Below are 19,834 nucleotides of genomic sequence, written 5' to 3'. Positions count from 1 at the left end.
CAATCCTACTTCCGTAGTGATACTGCCTCGGAAACCCAAGGAGGGGTCGCTATGAGTCGGGGCCGACTCGATGGCAAATAACAACAACAACAACAACGAGATTTATAAAACATCACAGAATGGAGGACAATGGCTAGAAGGGCCACATCAAGCAATTCACTGCATCTGTACAACTCTGTTTATTACAATATTACTTATTAGAGTATAAATAATTACCAGCAACCAAAATGCCTAATAATAGGAGACTGTTCAAATTAATCGTTGAATAGTTATGCAAAGGAGCACTGCATAGCCATTTAAAAAATCTGTGGCAGAACAACATGGATAGTCACTGTTAGTGGAAAGAAGGCAGGTTCCAGAGCACATATAAATATGATTCCAAACTTGCTTTAAAATGTCTACTCATTTAAAAGAAAAAGACTACAAGGTTACAGATTAAAATTTTACACATGATTAATTTCACATTGTGAACTTTTCTGTAGCTTCTAAATTTTCTAAAATAGACATCTATAATGCTTGTTATAAGCAAAAAACATATTAAATGTTATTATCACCATATGGGAGCTTGGTGGCATAGTGCCCAAGGCATTTGACCATTAACCAGAAGGCTGGTGGTTCAAACCCACCAGCCACTCCTCAGAAGGAAGATTGGGCGATCTACTTCCATACAGATACTGTTTCAGAAACCCAAGCAGGTTACTATGAGTCAGAATTGACTCAATGGCAGTGAGTATGAGCTTATATCACCCTATAGAAGAGTATTTTTAAAATCTATATACGAAGTATAAAGAAAGATATTAAAGATATTTTTTTAATCAATTCACCAGAGAAAATGATTCCAAAAATAAAAACATCAAAAAACCTTTCAACTTTTATGTTCCTTTTTAAGTCCCAAATCTAAGGTCTCTTAAATTTTAGAACAGAAAACATACAAAAATATATAACAAAGCTAATCATCTGTTGAAGTTTATATTGTTTGCTCTGATAAAGTTGTTGTAAAAATGCAGTTTATCTAAAATATTGTTAGTAGTTTTACCAAAATCAGGATGCAATTCACCATTTGAGATAAAACTTCCACCTCACTTCCAACCCACACCAGGAAATTCATTTTCACCTTTCCCATTACTGCATTATAAAATTCTTGAGTTTTAAAATAACCATAGGAGTCAAGATATTATTTGGTTACCTGGCTTTTTCTGTGCTTCCCATGCGTTGATGAATGTCAATGAATTCCATAAGCTGTTTTTGTAACATGACGTCTTTGCCCTCAATTTGGGTAATGAATTTATGCTGCAAAAGATCTGACACTGTTGGACGCTTTTCATAATCTTTAGTCAAGCACCTGCACTGGCAAAAAAGAACATGTAATTATTATATCAGTTACAAAAAGTTTTGAAATTGTTTTTCATATTCTTAAAAAAAAAAAAAAAAAAATAGAGAGCTGTGCTCCACACAAATGTTCGACCCAAGAAGTATATCTCAAAAAATGTTCAAATTGCAGTATGATGAAATGAATGTTTGTGGAAGTATACACATCTGTGAGTGCTTATAATGTAGTGAAACCAACTTTCAACTAACCACTTCCCTAGTCTCCAGGTGAGCATTACTGCATAGTGTAATTAAACTCTGTCTCTACTGCAAAGTCTCTTCTACCAAGTCAGTAGCTAAAGGAAAACAAAGTCATTACAATTTTAATGCTTATCTAAAATTGAAACATACTTTTCAATTTCCCTTCATTAATGCTTTTAAAGGCTTCTCAATTGATTTCTTCCTGTGTGATAAAACTGCTAACCATTTGAGAAGCCTTTTTTTTTTTTAAAACAAACAAACATTGAGACATTGAGGATGTTTAAATTCTGAGACAGTGGATGTATTTTTGAGGTCATATATGTTCCAACGCATGTAACACCTCTTGATAGGTTCAACCAGAGCATAGTCCTCAGAAAGGATAAGGCTAGTGGGAGCACTTGAAACATCACAGGAAGAATATTAAAATACAACCTTAGATATTCATTCAGTAGTGACAGTTGAATTCAAATATTTAGAGGAAGGATTAGACTAGTTCTTAGTGATCACCAAAACCAAATAAAAATAAAACCCACTGAAACAAAATCAGTTCTGACTCATAGCAACCCTAGGATGAGTTGGTAGAATCAAGAGAGAAAAAGATTTCAAGTCAGTCTAAGGAAGGACTTTTCAACAGTGAGGCTTATTATTATTCAAAGGTAGAATGGGCCACATTGGGAAGTATACTTATTATCATCAGGATTGGTTAAGTATTGACTGGAAGACAACTCAGGGAGCATGTTTAAATATTTAAACTCTGGATATGAGTTTGGCCTACATATCTTTCAAATACCCTCCAACCCATGATTCTGCAGTTCTGTGATTATGAGAAAACTGGTCAGAGTTGGGCTGTGTTTGCAGATATTAAAACAAAACAAAATAAAAACATGCCTTGGCTTGAGCAAAGATATAGAGGCCAAAGTTTTATTAACAGCTACCAGGGGTAAAAGGGAGGGGTAATCATTGTTTAGGAAGCAGTGAATTTCTCTTTGTGGGGGTGGAAAATTTGGCAAGGGTTATTGATGATGGTTACACAACATGATGAATGTAACTGAGATCACTAAATCGTACACATGAAAAATGCTGAAATGGCAAATGCTGTGTTACGTACAATTTTACATCAATTAAAAAAAAATGCCTTGGCTTGAGCAGTACATTTTCCAATCAATATTCCTAATCCTCTAGGAATGATAATTGGGCAATTTACCTTATTGGGTTCAACCAATAAGACACTTCCTGTTCTTGTTCTTGTTCTGTGCCGTCGAGTCGACCCCGACTCATAGCGACCCCTCCTTGGGTTTTCAAGGCGGTATCACTACGGAAGTAGACTGCCCAACCTTCTTTCCGAGGAGTGGCTGGTGGGTTTGAACTGCTCGGCTTCTGGTTAGCAGTCAAGTGCCTTAGTCACTCCGCTACCAGAGCTCCAAGATACTTCCTATTTTATGCTAAAACATGCTAAGAAATAAGGATGATTATGTCTGAAAATAACAAGTGCTCTTAGTTTTCATTTAATTTAACAGAAAAGTATCCCTTTCTGGTATCTCTAGCACATGTATCTATGTAGTCAGTATAGTCACATGAAATTATTTCATTTAAATAAAGCTTCATCAAGCAGCTCCTGTGTACCAGGAACTCTGCTATAAACTAGAGTTCCAGGGACAAGTAAGGTACATTCAGTGCCCCAGAGTTGCTTACAGGCAAGGCAGGGAGAGAGATCTCTAAACAGGTAAGCTAAGTAAAAGTGGCAGTGTTACTAAAGGAAAAGGAACAACATACTGAGACAGCAGTAAGGACAGAATCCTAACTGCCTTCAGGAGACCAGGAAATGTTTCACAGAAGTGAAGCTGTGCAGAAGATGTAAAAGCTCAAGTTTCACTGAGAATCTTTGTGGAAGGATCTGCAGACATGAGGCATAATTGTGAATTATGGGGATCACTTCTAAGTCATTACTGATTATCTTAAGACTTATGAAATTTGACTGGTTTATTAAATACTCTGCAGTGTACTGTGAGAAGTGCTGGTGGAACAACAGTTAAAGCACTTGGCTGTCAACGTTAAGGTTGGCAGTTTGAACACACTCAGTAGCACCATGAGAGAAAGACCTTGAGATCTGCTCCTGTGAAAATTACAGCCTAGGAAACCCAATGGGGCAGCCCTACTCTGTCACGTGGGGTTGTTTGTTGTTAGTCAAAAATCAACTCAACAGCACCCAGCAGACACAATAGTGTATAGTGTGCTTAGAAATGTCTGTTGAATGAAGGGCAGGTGAAAACTAAAAAAAGCAGGTTATCAATCCTTGTTGTTAAGTTTTTACTAACTCTTAAATCTAAACCTCATCTTGATATGAGTAAGTAGATATCTGAGGTAGGAAAACCAAAGTAGCAGTATCTATGAGTTTAGCTGGTTCCTCGCCTTTGCCTTCTTTTCTACATTTTCTGAGTGATATTTGACATACTGAATCTTCCCTCATTCCCATTTACAACCTGGGATCATCCCTTACCTTATCTGTTTAAAGTGAAGATACAGTAAAGATTGTGATACAAAGGGACAGACATTTAGAAGTGTCTGACTCCTAACTCTGAGTCAACCATCTGGAGGCCTCTACTTGTGTTAGATATGTGTTAAATTAAAAAATATTAGCTGAACTTCAAATATGTAAGCATTTTATAAATATGATGATTGGGTTTACTGATTGTAATGAAAATTGGTGATATAGATAAAAGACAATTTAAAAAAACTGGCTAAAGAGATCATGGGTAATTAATTGGTAGCTGCAAAAGGCTGGTAGACAGAACATGTTCATGGACATCAACAGGTCTGCAGAAATTCTACTGTTTATTTTCAGTTGCTGTGGAGTTGATTCTAGCTCAGTGCAACCCCAAATGTATCAGAGTAGAACTGTGATCCTTCAGGTTTTCAGGGCTGATTTTTCTGGAAGTAGATCATTAGATTCCAACCTCCAACCTTTCTGATAGCAGTCAAGCACATTAACTGTCGGCACCATCCAGAGACTCTACCCGCAAGTACAACTGTCAACAAATGAATAAATAGAACCCTAAGGCCATTACTTTAACAACGAAGAATCCACTGAACCTTTAGAAAACAATACAAATGCTTGTTTTGAAGAAAATAATGGGAACCTCTGAGACCATCTAAAAGAGGAGAAGAAATGAAGAGATTCAACAGCAGGAAGATATTGTAAAAGACACATTTCAAGGTATAGGCAGTCCCCTGGTTACAAATAAGATCTGTTCCAAACTGCATCTATAAGAATTTGTAGCTATGTCAGGAACAGGTGCATCCAGTTCTTACTTAGCCTTACTTTAGTGCAAGAAAAAGCTTGAAGCTTTATCAATGATTTAAAAGCTCCATGTGCAGCAAATGAAGGTGACTATGATGAAGAATTTGTTGCCAGTAGGGGTTGGTTCAATGGTTTCAAAGCGAGGGCAAATTTGAGTGACATTAAAGGGCAAGAAAGAGTTGTCCAAAAGTCAGAAGTTCCTAACCAGGGGATCGCCTATAATAGCCACATGGTATCTATCACTTTGATTTATTTTTAAAGATATTCTTGTTACTCACTTGCTAATGAAGTCATTGAATTCAGGTGACCACAGCTCTGGCTTTCTTAGTTTAGGGGCTGGATTCCTAGAAAACAAAAAGCAAGCCTGGGTTGGGCACTTTGGTCAAACCAAACCCCACTGCCATCATGTCAATTCCGACTCATGGTGACTATGTAGGACAGAGTAAAACTGTCACCATAGGGTTTCCAAGGCTGTACATCTTTACAGAAGCAGACTGCCTCATCATTCCCACGTGGAGTGGCTGGTGTGTTTGAACCACTGAGCTTTTGCCCAATGCTTTAACCATAGCGTCACCAGGGCTTCTGCACATTGGTCAGTCAGGGCCAAATGGGAGGGAGAGCCAAATAAGATTAATGCCTGATTGCAATCACAGATTCTGAAAGTATAATCAAGTATTGCCATCATGTTTCAATTCTTAGATAATTAGTTATTAATCATTCTTTACATAAAATAGCAGGCCCCTTGTTTCTCTGAAAGTGCTGAATATATTTTGTTTTTCAAAGAATTTAGTTGCTTTTACCTAAGAGCCCTAGGGAAAGACATTAATACTTAACCGGAACAGAAACAATGAATACAAGGGAAAAGATTTTTTTACTCTAAGTTCTACAAAAGTCTTTGAGGAATATCATAGGTAAACAGAGATGACCTGAAAGAAGAGTTGTTCGGAGTCCGGAGGAAGCTTGTGCAGAGAGGAGCACAGTAGAACCAACACCTTTATGAGCTGTTGGCTTTTTGCTGTTACTGGGTATGTGGCAGGAAGCAGTGTCATGGAAGTAAGGAACTGGAAAATATTATTAGCCATAATGCTCTGAATGCCACTTAAAAGATTTTGTTATTAATCCCTTTCCTTTTAAGCTGAACAAATCTTTTCTTTTTTTGGCACATTCCTGAATACAAAAGAACATCACTTGAGAATGAGGCTGTTTCAACTCTGTAATCAAGCAACATTGATCAACCATGATAGTTGAATTTGCTGCAGTGCTGCTTTATGTTAATTCTAACAGCTCTTTGTTTTCATTAGTGGAATGGAAAGACTTTGCTTTACTCCTTAAATAGCTTACAATGAAATTAATGTACAGTCTGTACAGGCTCATTAAAGAAAACTGCAGCAACTCAACCACCACAGATCACCTCCTAATGCTCATTTTACAATCCTTAGGACTATTTCAAGACTGCTGATTTGTACAATTAAAAGAAGTAATTCTTTTCACGAACATCTTTGTTTTGTTTCTTGTCCTCGTGAAAATTTCCTTTGTCAGAAATTTATTGTCTGGCTTTGAGTAGAACAAAGTTCTGATGACTCTGGAACACTCAGGGCTGGGTAGCTTCTCATGTACTTTTATTTCTAATTATTTCTGCAGTTAATATTCTCAGAATTTCATTTTAGAGAGATATCAGTGGTATAAATATGGACAAATAACTAAGGTGATGCAGTTTCCAGATTACTTTGCTCATAGGTACACTATAAATCAATGGTGTCATTCCTCCTCCACGTGGTATCATCACCATGAGTCGTAACACGAAGCCAACTCTGGAGGTTGAGCTATCATTAAAATGGCCTAGAAAGTAGAGCGTTTCATCTTATACAATGAATAACAGTAGGAGTTAGGAAATACAGACTTTTTTTTTTCTGTTTTCCTCAAATTTAATGAAATATCTTGAACTTTGCACACAGCAAATTTTCCTTCTTTCCTGTAACCTTGGCTCCGCCTTATACAACAGGCAGTGTATTTAACAACAATAAGACCAGAGACATAGATTGAAATTGTTGTGTGAAAGATAATAAATATCTAAAATATTATAATTTGGAGTGAATAGATAGGACAGGAAATGCAAAAGTAAAATTAAATCCTGGTGCCAATGCTGAATATTCAAAAACGGATCCATTCTAAAAAGAACATAACATATTATTTCTTTAGGACTAGAACACTTTCCCTCTAGGGCTGTCAACATGTGCCACTGTGTTCTCCAGCCCAAATTCAGAAGGTTTTAAATGATAACACACCTATAATAAAGATAGGCAATCTTCTCACATCAGCTTTCTGAAAAAACTAGAAACTATCCAAAATATGCATGAAGTTTAAAGTAAAAGTAGTCCCCCAACTTAGGACACACTCAAGTTACAATGAACCACACTTAAGACCATCCATTTCTTCTTCTTCTACATCTTACGATTAGTAATATATAGCACATACAATGCTGCAGCATGAATTTGCTGATGTTATCATTCTCATGTCAAACCTCAAAGACAAATATTGTAGTTATAAAGACACTGATAATCAAAAGCAGTAATAATGAAAACTAAAAAAAAAAAAAAAAAAAGTGAGATATTTGACAAAGTCAGAAGTGACTTGCATCAGAGTCATTGGAAAGGAAACCTGTTCTAAGTCAGGGACTACCAGTAATGAGTAATAGGATAAGTAAAGGCAATTTTACTAAAGGGAAGAGTCTACATAAATAATAAAGTGTTTTCCTTGCTCCAAAGAGCTTATCCTACTGAGTTTAACACAATTTAAACTCATTATTACTTAAATAATACATTTTGTTTATAATCATTGAAATAATATTTCAATTTGAAAGTTCAGAACTAAAAGAAATCTTTTTTTTTTTATTTTTTAATTGTGCTTTGGGTGCAAATCTACTGAGCAAAATTTGCTTTACATTCAATAGTCTGTGTACATTTGATTTCACATCCTGATTAGCATCCTGGGCCATAATCCACCCTCCTCCCCTCCTTTCCCTGTGACCCCTCCCCTCCCTGTGCCCTTCTTAACTACACACTCCTGTCTGTCCAGCTTTCTCTCCAAGTAAATGGTGCCCCTCTAGTGCGGCATGACCGACTGCTCCAAAGGGTGTATCTCTGTGGAGTAGGTGGGTGAACCCTGAGTTGTATGTTCTACATGTAAGCCTTTCTACTGTTGGGCTGAGAGCCAATCCTTGGGAGTAAATACTGTCCCAGGCCTGAAGGGCATCCCAGGGTCATAGCCCTGGGGGTCCCACCAGACTCTATCCAACTAGTAATTCTGGTCATAATTGTGTTTTTAAATTTTGTTCCATATCCTTCCTCCCATTCTATCCAGGATCTCCAGTTTTGATGCCTTCCCGAGTGGCTGGCATTGGTAGCTGGTCACCATATAGTTCTTCTGGTCTTGAGGTCCATCATATCCTTGGACTAAGTGTTTCCAAATACCTCTTCTTTGAGAAGCCTTGCTTTTGTTCTTATTAGGTGCTGTCTGTTGAGTGGGCTCCAACTCACAGCAATCCTATGTACAGTAGAACGAAACACTGCCTCATCCCACACCATCCTCACAATCTTTGCTATACTTGAGCCCCTCATTGCAGCCACTGTGTCAATCCATCTTGTTAAGGGTCTTCCCCTTTTTTGCTGACCCTCTACTTTGTCATGGACGATATCCTTCTCCAAGCAATGGTTCTTCTGACAACATGACCAAAGTAGGTGAGATAAAGTCTGGCCATTCTTCCTTCCAATGAGCATTCCAGCTGCCTTGTTCCAGGAAAGATTTGTTCAGTCTTCTGGCAGTCCACGGTATTTTCATATTCTTCACTAACACCATAATTCAAAGGTATCGACTCTTCTTTGGTATTCCTCATTCATTGTCCAGCTTTCACATGTGTATGAGATGACTGAAAATACCATGGCATGAGTTAGGCACACCCTATTCTTCAAAGTTACATCTTCACTTTTTAACACTCCAAAGAGGTCTTTTTCTCCTTTAAATTTTTATTGTGATTTGAGCTAAAGTTTACAGAACAAATTCATTTTCCATACAGTAGTTCATACACATTTTGTTTCATAATATTAACTGCAATTTCCCACAGTGTAACAGCTCTCTTCCCTGTATCCTTCCCTCCCATGTACTCCGGCTTCTCGAGTTGTCTCCCTGTGCAAACACTGCCCTTCTGTTCTTCCACGATTGACTGCTCCAAGTAGTGTATCTACCTGATGTAAATGTTCAGCCTATATGCCAATCTGTTGCTTGGCTGGAAGCCACAGAGATGAGTTCAATTCTAGACCTAAAAGTTGGCTAGGGGCCATAGTCTCAGGGGTCTAATCAGGCTCTACCAGATGAGCAAAGATGGTCTTTTTTTTTTCATGATTTTGAGTTTTGTTCTACACTGTTCTCCCACTCTATCTAGGATCTCCTGCACTGATCCCTTTCTGAGTGGTTGACAGGGGTAGCCGAGCACCATCTAGTTCTTCTGGTCTTATGGTCATATAGGCTAAGGATCATATGGTCTACCAGCCCTTGGACTAATTGTTTCGATGCGTCCTTGGTTTTCTTCATTCTTCTTTCCTCCAGACAAGGAGAGACCCATTGTTGCATCTAGATGGCTGCTTGAAAGCTTTTAAGGGCCCAGTTCCTACTGACCAAAGTAGGATGTAAAACAATGTTTTCATGTAGTATGTTATGCCAATTAAGCTTGATGTCCCCTGTGACCATGGTACTGAGCCCAGGTCCAACTACTCCTTCCTCAGGGTAGTTGGCTGTGGCCAAGAAGCCATCACAACTTTGTCCCTTGCCAGCTCTACCATACACCCAGACATTCTTATAGCACATACAGATATGCTTGTAGAAACTTCATCTGTCAACTCTATACATGGTATGGGCACACTCTCCCCGTCTAGACATTCCTGATCATTCAGCCTGTCCACCCATCTATCCACCCATAGATCAATGCTTGCTATCAGGGACAATGCAGTATTGTATGTGAAAAGGGTTCATCTTTGTTGTCTGTATCTCCCATGTGCCTCTCTATGTCTTCCTCTTCTTCAGTGCCACCATGTGGATCACTCACTTTTGGAACACTGCCCTTCCCTTCACCCAAATAAATACCTGCTTCTACCCATCTAACAGTGTCCTCTCCCCTCCCCTTCCACCCCTGGTAACCAACAAAGAAAGCTTCCTTCCATACTAAACCTTTCCTTGACTTTTTACAGTAGTGGACTAATACACTATTTGTCTTTCTGTGACTGATTTATTTCACTTAGCATAATGTCCTCCAAGTTCATCCACATTATGTAGTTTCACAGATTCTACATTATTCTTTAGTGTTTCATAGTATTCCATCATGTGTATGTAAGAATGGTTATCTATTCTGTTCATTGGTACTTAGGCTGTTTCCACCTCTTTGCTATTGTGAACAGTGCTGCGATGAACATAGGTGTGTATATATCTGTTCTTGTCCTGGCTCTCACTTCTTTAGGATATATATAACAGGATTGCAGGATCAAATTGTTTTTTCTAATTCCAACTTTATTTTTTTTTCCAAATTTTTATTGTGATTTGAGTGAAAGTTTACAGAGCAAATTCACTTTCCATACAGCAGTTCACATACACTTTGTCTCATGACATTTACTGCAACCTCCCACAATGTAACAGCTCTCTTCCCACTTCCTCCCCATAGCCACCGCTTCCCTGTGTCCTTCCTTCCCATGCACTCCTGCCCTCTGAGCTGTTCTCCTTGTGCTGAATATCAGCCCTTACAGTCTCCCCTGATTGATCTCTCCAAGGAGTGTATCTATCTACTGTAAATATTCAGCTCATATGCCTGTCTTTTGTTTGGCTGGAAGCCACAAGAGTAGGTTCAATTCCAGACCTGTAATTCCAACTTTTTAAGGAATTGCCATACTGCTTTCCACAGTAGTTATATCATTTTACAATCCCACCAGCAGTGTTTGAGAGTCCCAATCTCTCCACTTCCTTGCTGACATGTTATTTTCCATGTTGTTGAACTCTGCTATTAGTCCTGGGGTGAGATGTTATCTCATTGTTGTTTTGATTTACATCTCTCTAATGGCTAATAAAGGAACTCTGGTAACATAATGCCTAAGGCATTTGACTGCTAGAAGAGGGCAGTTCAAACCTACAAGCCACTCTGTGAAAGGAAGACTGGGCAATCCACTTCCACTAAGATTTACGACCTCAAAAACCCAAAGGGGGTTGGTATGAGTTGGAATTGACTCAATGGCAGTGAACTTGTTTTTTTTTTTTTTTTTTGGGTTTTAATAGCTAATGATCAAAATAATTCCTTCATGTGCTTGTTGGCCACTTGAATATCTTCTTTGATGAAGTGTCTATTCATGTCTTCTGCCCATTTTTTAGGCAGATTATTTGTCTTTTTGCTGTTGAGGTGTTGGAGCTTTCAATTAATTTTAGCGATAAAGTCCCTTGTCAGGTATGTTGTTGCTGAATATTTTTTCCCATCCTACAGGTTCCCTTTTTACTCTTTTTACGAAGTCTTTTGAAACACATACAAATTTAAATTTTAGAAGATCCCAATCATTTAGTTTATCTTCTGCTGTTTGTGGATTTGGGGTTTTGCTTGATAGTGTATTCATGCCATAAATTAGGGCCCCTAATTTTTCCCCTATCTTTTCCTTGAGGAACTTCATAGTTTGAGGTTTCACATGTAAGTCACTGATCCATCTGGAGTTAGTTTTTGTGTATGGTGTGAGGTATGGATCTTGTTTCATCTTTCTGCAAATGGATAACCACTTTTGCTAGCAAAATTTATTAAAGAGGAAGCTCTGGTTGCATAGTGCCTAAGGCATTTGACTGCTAACCAGAAGGCTGGTGGTTCAAACCCACCAGCCACTGCTCAGAAGGAAGGTTGGACAATCTACTTCTGTGGTGATACTGCCTCAAAACCCAAGGAGGGGTTGCTATGAGTCAGATCCAATGCGACAGCAGTGAGTCTGATTTGGTTTTTTATTTTTTAAAGAGACTATCTCTTCCTCATTTAATGGATTTCAGCCTATCATCAAAGATTAGCTGACCACGGGTCGATGGATCTATTTCTGGGTTCTCAATTTTATCCCACTGGTCTATGTGTCTGTCGTTGTACCAATATCAGGCTGTTTTGACTACTGTGGCTTTATAGTAGGTTTTGAGATCTGGGAGTGAGAGACCTCCTACTTTGTTCTTCTTCAACAGTGCTTTGGTTATCTGAGGTCTCTTTCTTTTTCATATAAAATTAGTGATTGTTTTTTCCATTCCAAAGAGATCTTTTGCAGCTGATTTTCCCAGTCCAATACACTGTCTGATTTCTTGACTGCTGCTTCCATGGGTGTTGATTATAGATCCAAGTAAAGTGAAATCCCTGACAACATTAGTCTTTTCTCCACTTACCATGATGCTGCTCATTGGTCCAGTGGTGAGGGTTTTTGTTTGAGATAGAATCTATTCTGAACACTCTGGTCTTTGACTTTCATCAGTAAGTGCTTCAAGCTATCTTCACTTTCAGCAAGCAAGGTTGTGTCATCTGTACATCACAAGTTGTTAATGAGTCTTCCTCCAATCCTGATGCCTTATTCTTCTTTATATAGTTCAACTTCCTGGATTATTTGCTCAGCATATAGACTGAATAAGTATGGTAAAAGGATACAACCCTAATGCACACCCTTCCTAATTTTAAACCATGCATTATCCTCGTGCTCTGTTCCAATGACAGCCTCTTGGTCTATGTACAGGTTCCTCATAAGCACAGTTAAGTATTCTGGAATTCCCATTCTTTGCAATGTTATCTATAATTTGTTATGATCCAAATAGTCAAATGCCTTTGCAAATATTAAAAAATTATTATAGTAGAGTGAAACAAAGAAAATCATGGTTACACTGAATGTGGCCAGTGCACCTCACTGACTCATTTGGGAATGGCTGAAGAGTGTGATGAAATGTTATTTTCTGAGATCAAATCCAATTATCAGTAGAAAGCTCATTTACTTTGACCAAGGAAATGAAATTACTGAACAAATAAAGTGACCTTGGAAAAGCAGAATGATATTCCAGTCTACTCTACTCCCACCTTGTTGGAATATTTCCATATTGAGCAAAATGACAACCCAGTGGTTGCAGGGAGAAAAAGCAGGCTACAGAGGTTCCAACCCAATGCTAGTCCACTGACCTTGGTATTTTGAAGAGTGCTCTCATGGGATGCAGATCTGCAAGTGGGGGATCTCCATCTCCCAGTTCAATGGCTGTGATCCCCACAGACCACGTGTCACATCTGGCATCATACGTGGTATCTAACTGCTGTTCGCATGCAATCACCTAATGGAAGATGGGGGATGGGAGGAAGCAAAGTTCTTGACTTTCACAAGTATAGGCAAATGCCTCAAAAAATGTGTGTGTGTTTAAAATTATAAAGTTTAGCAGCTACAAGAAAAGACAGTCACTTGGCAGAATCAAAGATTAAATGATTATTTTTACTTTGAGAATAGAGACTATCTCAGTAAGTTTGCAGATATAGGAGAAGCAGACCAGGAAAAAGATTTTGAAAATGCAAAATAGAAAGTGAGAAGAAAGAGCATCCCAAATAGAAAGGATTGGGATTAAATGCATAGCTAAAGATCATACAATGCCATAAATATTTGATCAGTGAATCAGGATATTCACCTTGGCAAGGATAATGAATATATCTTTAAAAGAATTAAAAGTGAAGGAAGTAAAGAAGAGTAGGCTGAATAGAGTCTCATTAAATGGGTTTGATCTTTTCTGGCAAGTAAAAGTCAAACGTACCCAAGAGAGGTAATCAGACAAGTGTGTAGGAATGAAAAACAGGTTTGAATCATTAATGAAACACAAGTAAACTCAATACAAGTAAAATAAATATTGATAAGGATTTACCAACAGCTTATCTGGGGCCTCAGTAAATCATAAAGCTACAACCAATTTTTCAAAAATGTTATGAATCAAAGGACATAATTGAGAGCCAAGAATAAAAGGAGGAATTCTTTTTTGTAATATTACAAAATAGTACTATATACAAGAATGGTTACATGGTTATTTCTCTATGTGTTTCTAAATGTGCAAATATAAATACAGATGGACTGTGAATGATAATTTTAAAATCGGTGATCACACAAAGAAAATTCAACTTTACATTTTAAAATCCATTTTTGCCATTTTAATTTTATATTTTGTGAATGCTAACTCACCAGGAATATGAAAAATGATTTAGGAAATGATGGTGAGTTAGAGTTGTAACATTTAACTACAGTACTATGAAATAACAGGTAAAGTAAAAGGAATCAAAGGCCCCATCTGAAACAATATTTCATTTTTTTCACTCCAAATAACCTCAGAGTTAACATATTGAAAAAAATCTCTGTGTTAGTACATTTGAGTTTAGTTGGTAACATTTACAAATGTGTCATGCACGTATTTTTTTTTAACCCATGAATAAATAAAACTTTATTCATACCTTACACCAGCAGCAATGGCATCAAACAGTTTAAGCATAAACACATGAATAAAAGGAAGGCAAGGATAAACACAAAATGTACCTCTAGGTATGAGGCAAGAAGATGGGGTAGAGGAAAAGCACAGAAGTAGACATAAGTGTTGGTAACTTTCTGGTTCTGGGTTGTGTAGCAAGTTCAAGGGCACATAAGCAAGAAGGTCATGAACCAAACCAATTCTAAAACAACTGAAATCACCCAATAAATAAATACATAAATAAACAATACCTAGATGTATATATAAATTGATAGACATACAACTATATATAGACAGATAGAGACAGAATATATTCTCCCAACGTGCAATCAGTACAATGGGAATATTATCTTATACAGTGCTTCTTGTTGATTTTTCCTACCAAAATATTTTTCATGTCACAGGAGAGGAAACACACTAGAACCAGAGAGTGGAGTGTAAAGTACCCAGAGCAAATATAAGAGTCTCAAATTTAACATTAAAAATCATGTGATGAATATTCACTGAAAATCCTATGAAATAGCTCTACTTTGCACATATGGGATTGTCGTGCATTGGATTGACTCAACAGCAACTAACAATAATAAAAAAAAAATTATTCATTATAGTCAGAAAGTAGAAACAACTCACATGTTTATTAACTGATGAATGGACAAATAAAATGTGGTATATCCATACAATGCAGTATTATTTATCCATGAAAAGAAATAAAGTACTGATATGTGGCACTATATATGGATAAACCTTGAAAATACTATGCTAAGTGAAAGAAGCCAGTTACAAATAATCACATATTGTATGACTCCATTTATATAAAATGACCACAATAGACAAATCTATAGAAACAAAAGGGAGCTCTGGTAGCATAGAGCCTAAGGCACTTGACTGATAACCAGAAGGCTGGTGGTTCAAACCCACCAGTCACTCCTTGGAATGAAGGTTGGGCACTCTACTTCCATAGTGATACTGCCTCGGAAATCCAAGGAGGGGTCGCTGTGAGTCGGGTCCGACTCGACGGCACATAGCAACAACAAGAAAGACAAAAAGTAGATTACAAAGGATGACACTAGGTGGAGCACAAGAGTTAAAGGGAACAAAGACAAATAATATTAAATACCCAATCCTGCAATAATAGAAATAACAATAATCTATGAGTTGATACATAGACACATAAACTGAACAGGAGAGGGAACGCAAATGGAATTACACCTATGAATATATACATGTTTGACAGGACATTTCTACATATGCATTTATATGTACTGCAAATATATCCATGAATATTGTAGAGGACACCAGGGGCAAAGTTAGAAACACATCTTAGCCATAACCAAACATCTTGAGAGAATGAGTTGGTTGGCCTGGGGGCTCAGAACTATAGTCTCAAGGTACAGCAAGGTCAACTGGCACAACACAGTCTACAAAGAAAATGTTCTACATCCTACTTTGAAGAATAGTGACTGGGGTCTTAAAAGCTTGTGAGCAGCCATCCAAGGGGCAACTATTGGTTTCTTGCATATCTAGAGCAAAGAGTGAAGACAATCAAAGAGGCAAGGAAATAGTCCAAAGTATTAATGGACCACATGAACCCAAGCCTCCATGACCCTGAGACCAGGAGAACTAGACGGTGTCCAGCTAACATTGCTAATTTCTCTGAAAGGGATCACACTAGGAGGTCTTAGATAGAGTACGAGAAAAATGTGGAACAAAACTCATAATAATAATAATAATAAATAGGCTCACTGGTCTGAGAGAAATTGGTGGAACCCTTGAGACTATGGTCAAAGGGCTTTAGTCACCCTTCAAGCCTAGAATTGAACTTACTCCCATGGCCCAAGTTTCAGCCAAATGATAGACAGGCCTATAAAGTGAACAATAACACCAAAGAGGTATGCACTCCTTAGAAGAAACAACCATACAAGAACAAATGGGCAGCATTTGCCCAAGAATAAAAGTAGAAGGGGATAGGAAAGGACAAAAGAAAACAGTAAACATGGGAATAAAGTGGAAAGAGTGCGATTACATTGTGGGGATTACAATCAATGCTACAAAATAAAATGTGTATAAACTGTTGAATGGAAAATCAGTTTGCTCTGTAAACATTCACCCAAATTGCAGTAAAAAGTTACACACACACACACACACACACACAAAGGAGATTAGTGGTTTCCTAGTGCGGAGAGAGGAGCTCTAGGGTGCTGTGGTTAACATGCTGGGATGCTAATCAAAAGGTTGATGATTCAAACCCACCAGTCACTCTGCACGAGAAAGATGAAGCACTCTACTTCCATAAAGATTTATAGCCTTGGAAACTCTATAGGGCAGTTCTACTCTGCACTACAATGTTGTTATGAGTCAGAATTGACTCAATAGCAACAGGTTTGGTTTTGGTTTTAGGGAATACTTAGGTGGAATGAGGTGCTCTGGTGGTGCAGTGGTTAAGGCATTTGGCTGATAACCAAAGGGTTGTCAGTTTGAACCCACCAGCTGCTCTGTGGTAGAAAGATGAAAGAATCTGCTTCTATAAAGACTTACAGCTTTGGAAACCCTATGGGCAGTTCTATGCTATCCCAAAGAGTCACTGTGAGTTGGAACAGACATGATGGCAGTGGGTTTGGTTTGGATTAGGTAGAATAAGTGATGCCTGTTAATGGGTAAAGGGTTCTCTTTAGGGGGAACAAAACTGTTCTAAAATTAGATTGTGATCATGAATGTCTAATTCTGTTGTAACAATGAAAATCATGAGATTGTACTTTAAATGAGTCAATTTTATGGCATGTATATCTCAATAAAGCTTAAAAATAAATTTAAAATTTAAAACAAATTCACATAAGTTTTCTATTCTGTTGCATAATAATTATTTGTCTGTCTTCTAGGAGCTCTGGTGGTGTAGTGCTTAAGGCATCTGACTGCTAACCAGAAGGCTGGCAGTTTAAACCCACCAGACACTCCTCGGAAGGAAGGTTCCATAGTGATACTGCCTCAGAAACCCAAGGAGGGTTCTCTGAGTGGCTCCAACTCCACGGCAGTGAGTTTGGTTTGGTTTTCTTGTTGTTAGGTGCCATCATGCGGGTTCAACTCATCGCAACCATATGAATAAAAGAATGAAACATGGCCTGGTCCTGCTCAATCCTCAAAATTATTGTTGTATTTGAGCCCATTGTTGCAGATACTATGTCAATCTATCTTGTTGAAGGTCTTTTTTGCTGACCTTCTAGTTTACCAAGTATGATGTCCTGCTCCAGGGACTAGTCCCTCCTGGTAATATGTCCAAGGTACATGAGATAAAGTCTCACCATCTTTGCTTCTAAGGAGCATTCTGGCTGTACTTCTTCCAATACAGAACTGTTCATATTTCTGGCAGTCCATGGTATGTATATTCAATATTCTTTGCCAACACCATAATTCAAAGGCATCAGTTCTTCTTTAGTCTTCCTTATTCATTGTCCAGGTTTCACATGCATATAAAGTGCTTAAAAACATTATGGCTTGGGTTAAGCACAACTTAGTCCTCAAAGTGATATCTTTGCTTTTTAAAAAGGTCCTTTGCAGCAGATTTGCCCAATGCAGGACATTGTTTGATTTCTTAGACTCCTGCTTGCATGGACATTGACTGTGGATCCTGGAGAAGCATGCACGGTAAAGCAGAGGGTCATTAAAAAAGGTGATGACCCTCAATAAGATGGAATGACACAGTGGCTGCAAAAATGGGCTACAAATATATGCACACCCATGTTCATCCCAGAACTATTTACAATAGCAAAAAGATGGAAACAACCTATGTGTCCATCAATGGAAGAATGGATGACCAAACTACAGTACATACACACAATGGAATGCTATGCAGCACTAAAGAATAATGAGTCTGCAAAACACTGCATAATATGGTTGCACTTGGAGGACAGTATGCTGAGTAATGTAAGTCAATCACAGAAGGACAAATATAGTATTAGTATACATATATTTACATGACAGCTTGAAAAGACTGCAACAAACCTGTTTTCTTTTATATAATATCCATTCATTTCCTAAGAAGCAAAGCACTTTCAAACTCTATTTGTCTTACAGTAGATTTATGAATAATAAACAATGACATCCCAAAATGATTGTCTAGTAATTATATTTTAAAGAATGTCAATTTTAATTACTAACTCACTTAATACTCTAGTAATTACATCTTAAAAAAAAATCCAAACCCACTGCTATCGAGTTGATTCTGACTCATAGTGACCCCCATTGGGTTTCTGAGGTGGTAAATCTTTATGGAAGTAGATTGCCCAGTCTTGCTTCCACGGAGTGGCTGGTGGGTTTGAACCACCAACCTTCTGATTAGCAGTCAGATGCCTTAGGCACTGTGGTACCAGAGCTCCAATTAAATCTTAAATAGATAAAAATATTTTCCTTTACTCATAAATTAAAGTGGTTCCAAGATCCACTAATCAAAACTGCACTTACTAAATAACAAACTTAAATTATAATAACATAGCATTTATATATTTTTACTAATATATGCAAAGCATATGCAAACATTTAGAAGTATAAATACATTTTGGTTAATTTTTCATTTATGAACATTTTTTCATAAGCTTTTAGAATACAAACAATATACAACAACAAACTCCAAGGAAACTCATTTGAGAGTCCCTTATTCAATATTGTTTTTATATAACTTTGTTTTCTTGATAAAAGTTTTTTAATCCCTTGGATTGTTTTTTTTTAATTTTGCTTTGGGTGAAAGTTTACTGAGAAGATTAGATTTCCATTCAATAATTTTTATACATTTTGTTTTGTAACATTAGTTATAATTCCCTCATCTAACGGCACTCTTCCTGCTGTTTCCCTAGGTTCATGTGTCCTTCTTCCCTGCCCCCCCTCCTGCCTTTTGAGTTTTGTTTTGGGGCAAATATTGCCCTTTTGGTCTTGTATGATTCATTGTTCTGAGTAAGTACTTTCTTTACAAGTGTTACCATTCAGTTTATTTGTCTGTTTGGATGCAAGGTGATGCCCAGGGGTGGGTTCAGTTCCAAGTCTGAAGGGTATCTAAGCCACTGGATTAAAAAAATCAAAAAGTTTTTTAAGATAATTTACTCTCTCTCTACGTTTCATATTAAGTTTACATTTTAACTTTTTGTACAAGCAATAATTGAATTAGTATTCAAATAGAAACAGTACATTAAGATTTAATCCTCAAACAAATTTAATTCTGTGATTTTGTAATACTAATACTGTATTTAATGACTCCTTCCTCCCTTTACTCCCTAGAAAACTGTAGATAAATAGCAAAGCTTTTCCCAAAGGTAGCAAAGAGTATTTTAAAAAATAAGCATTCTTATACAGTACTGTGTTGTCAGTGAAGGCAAGCATGGGTGTATGGGTGGATAGATGGGTGGACAGGCTAAATGATTAGGTATGTCTATGAAATGGGGAGTGTATCCAAGAACATATATA

The 19,834-nt window shown here is 37.5% G+C and overlaps 1 protein-coding gene across 1 annotated transcript in view; it reads right to left on the bottom strand.

Moving 5' to 3' along the window:
• MYO3A (myosin IIIA) overlaps positions 1–19,834 on the bottom strand; it is a 360,696-nt gene that overhangs the window by 272,269 nt on the left and 68,593 nt on the right. Inside the window, exons 6-8 of the mRNA XM_007936415.2 lie at positions 13,074–13,219; positions 5,146–5,211; positions 1,187–1,342 (exon numbers count right to left, since the gene is read on the bottom strand). Of these exons, the coding sequence (XP_007934606.1) occupies positions 1,187–1,342; positions 5,146–5,211; positions 13,074–13,219 (368 nt within the window). The remainder of the gene's footprint in view (positions 1–1,186; positions 1,343–5,145; positions 5,212–13,073; positions 13,220–19,834) is intronic.

This window comes from Orycteropus afer, unplaced genomic scaffold, assembly GCF_000298275.1.
Source record: "Orycteropus afer afer isolate SDZICR_OR568_19922 unplaced genomic scaffold, OryAfe1.0 scaffold00035, whole genome shotgun sequence".
Taxonomy (NCBI): domain Eukaryota; kingdom Metazoa; phylum Chordata; class Mammalia; order Tubulidentata; family Orycteropodidae; genus Orycteropus; species Orycteropus afer.
This window is presented reverse-complemented; position numbering and strand designations above follow the sequence as displayed.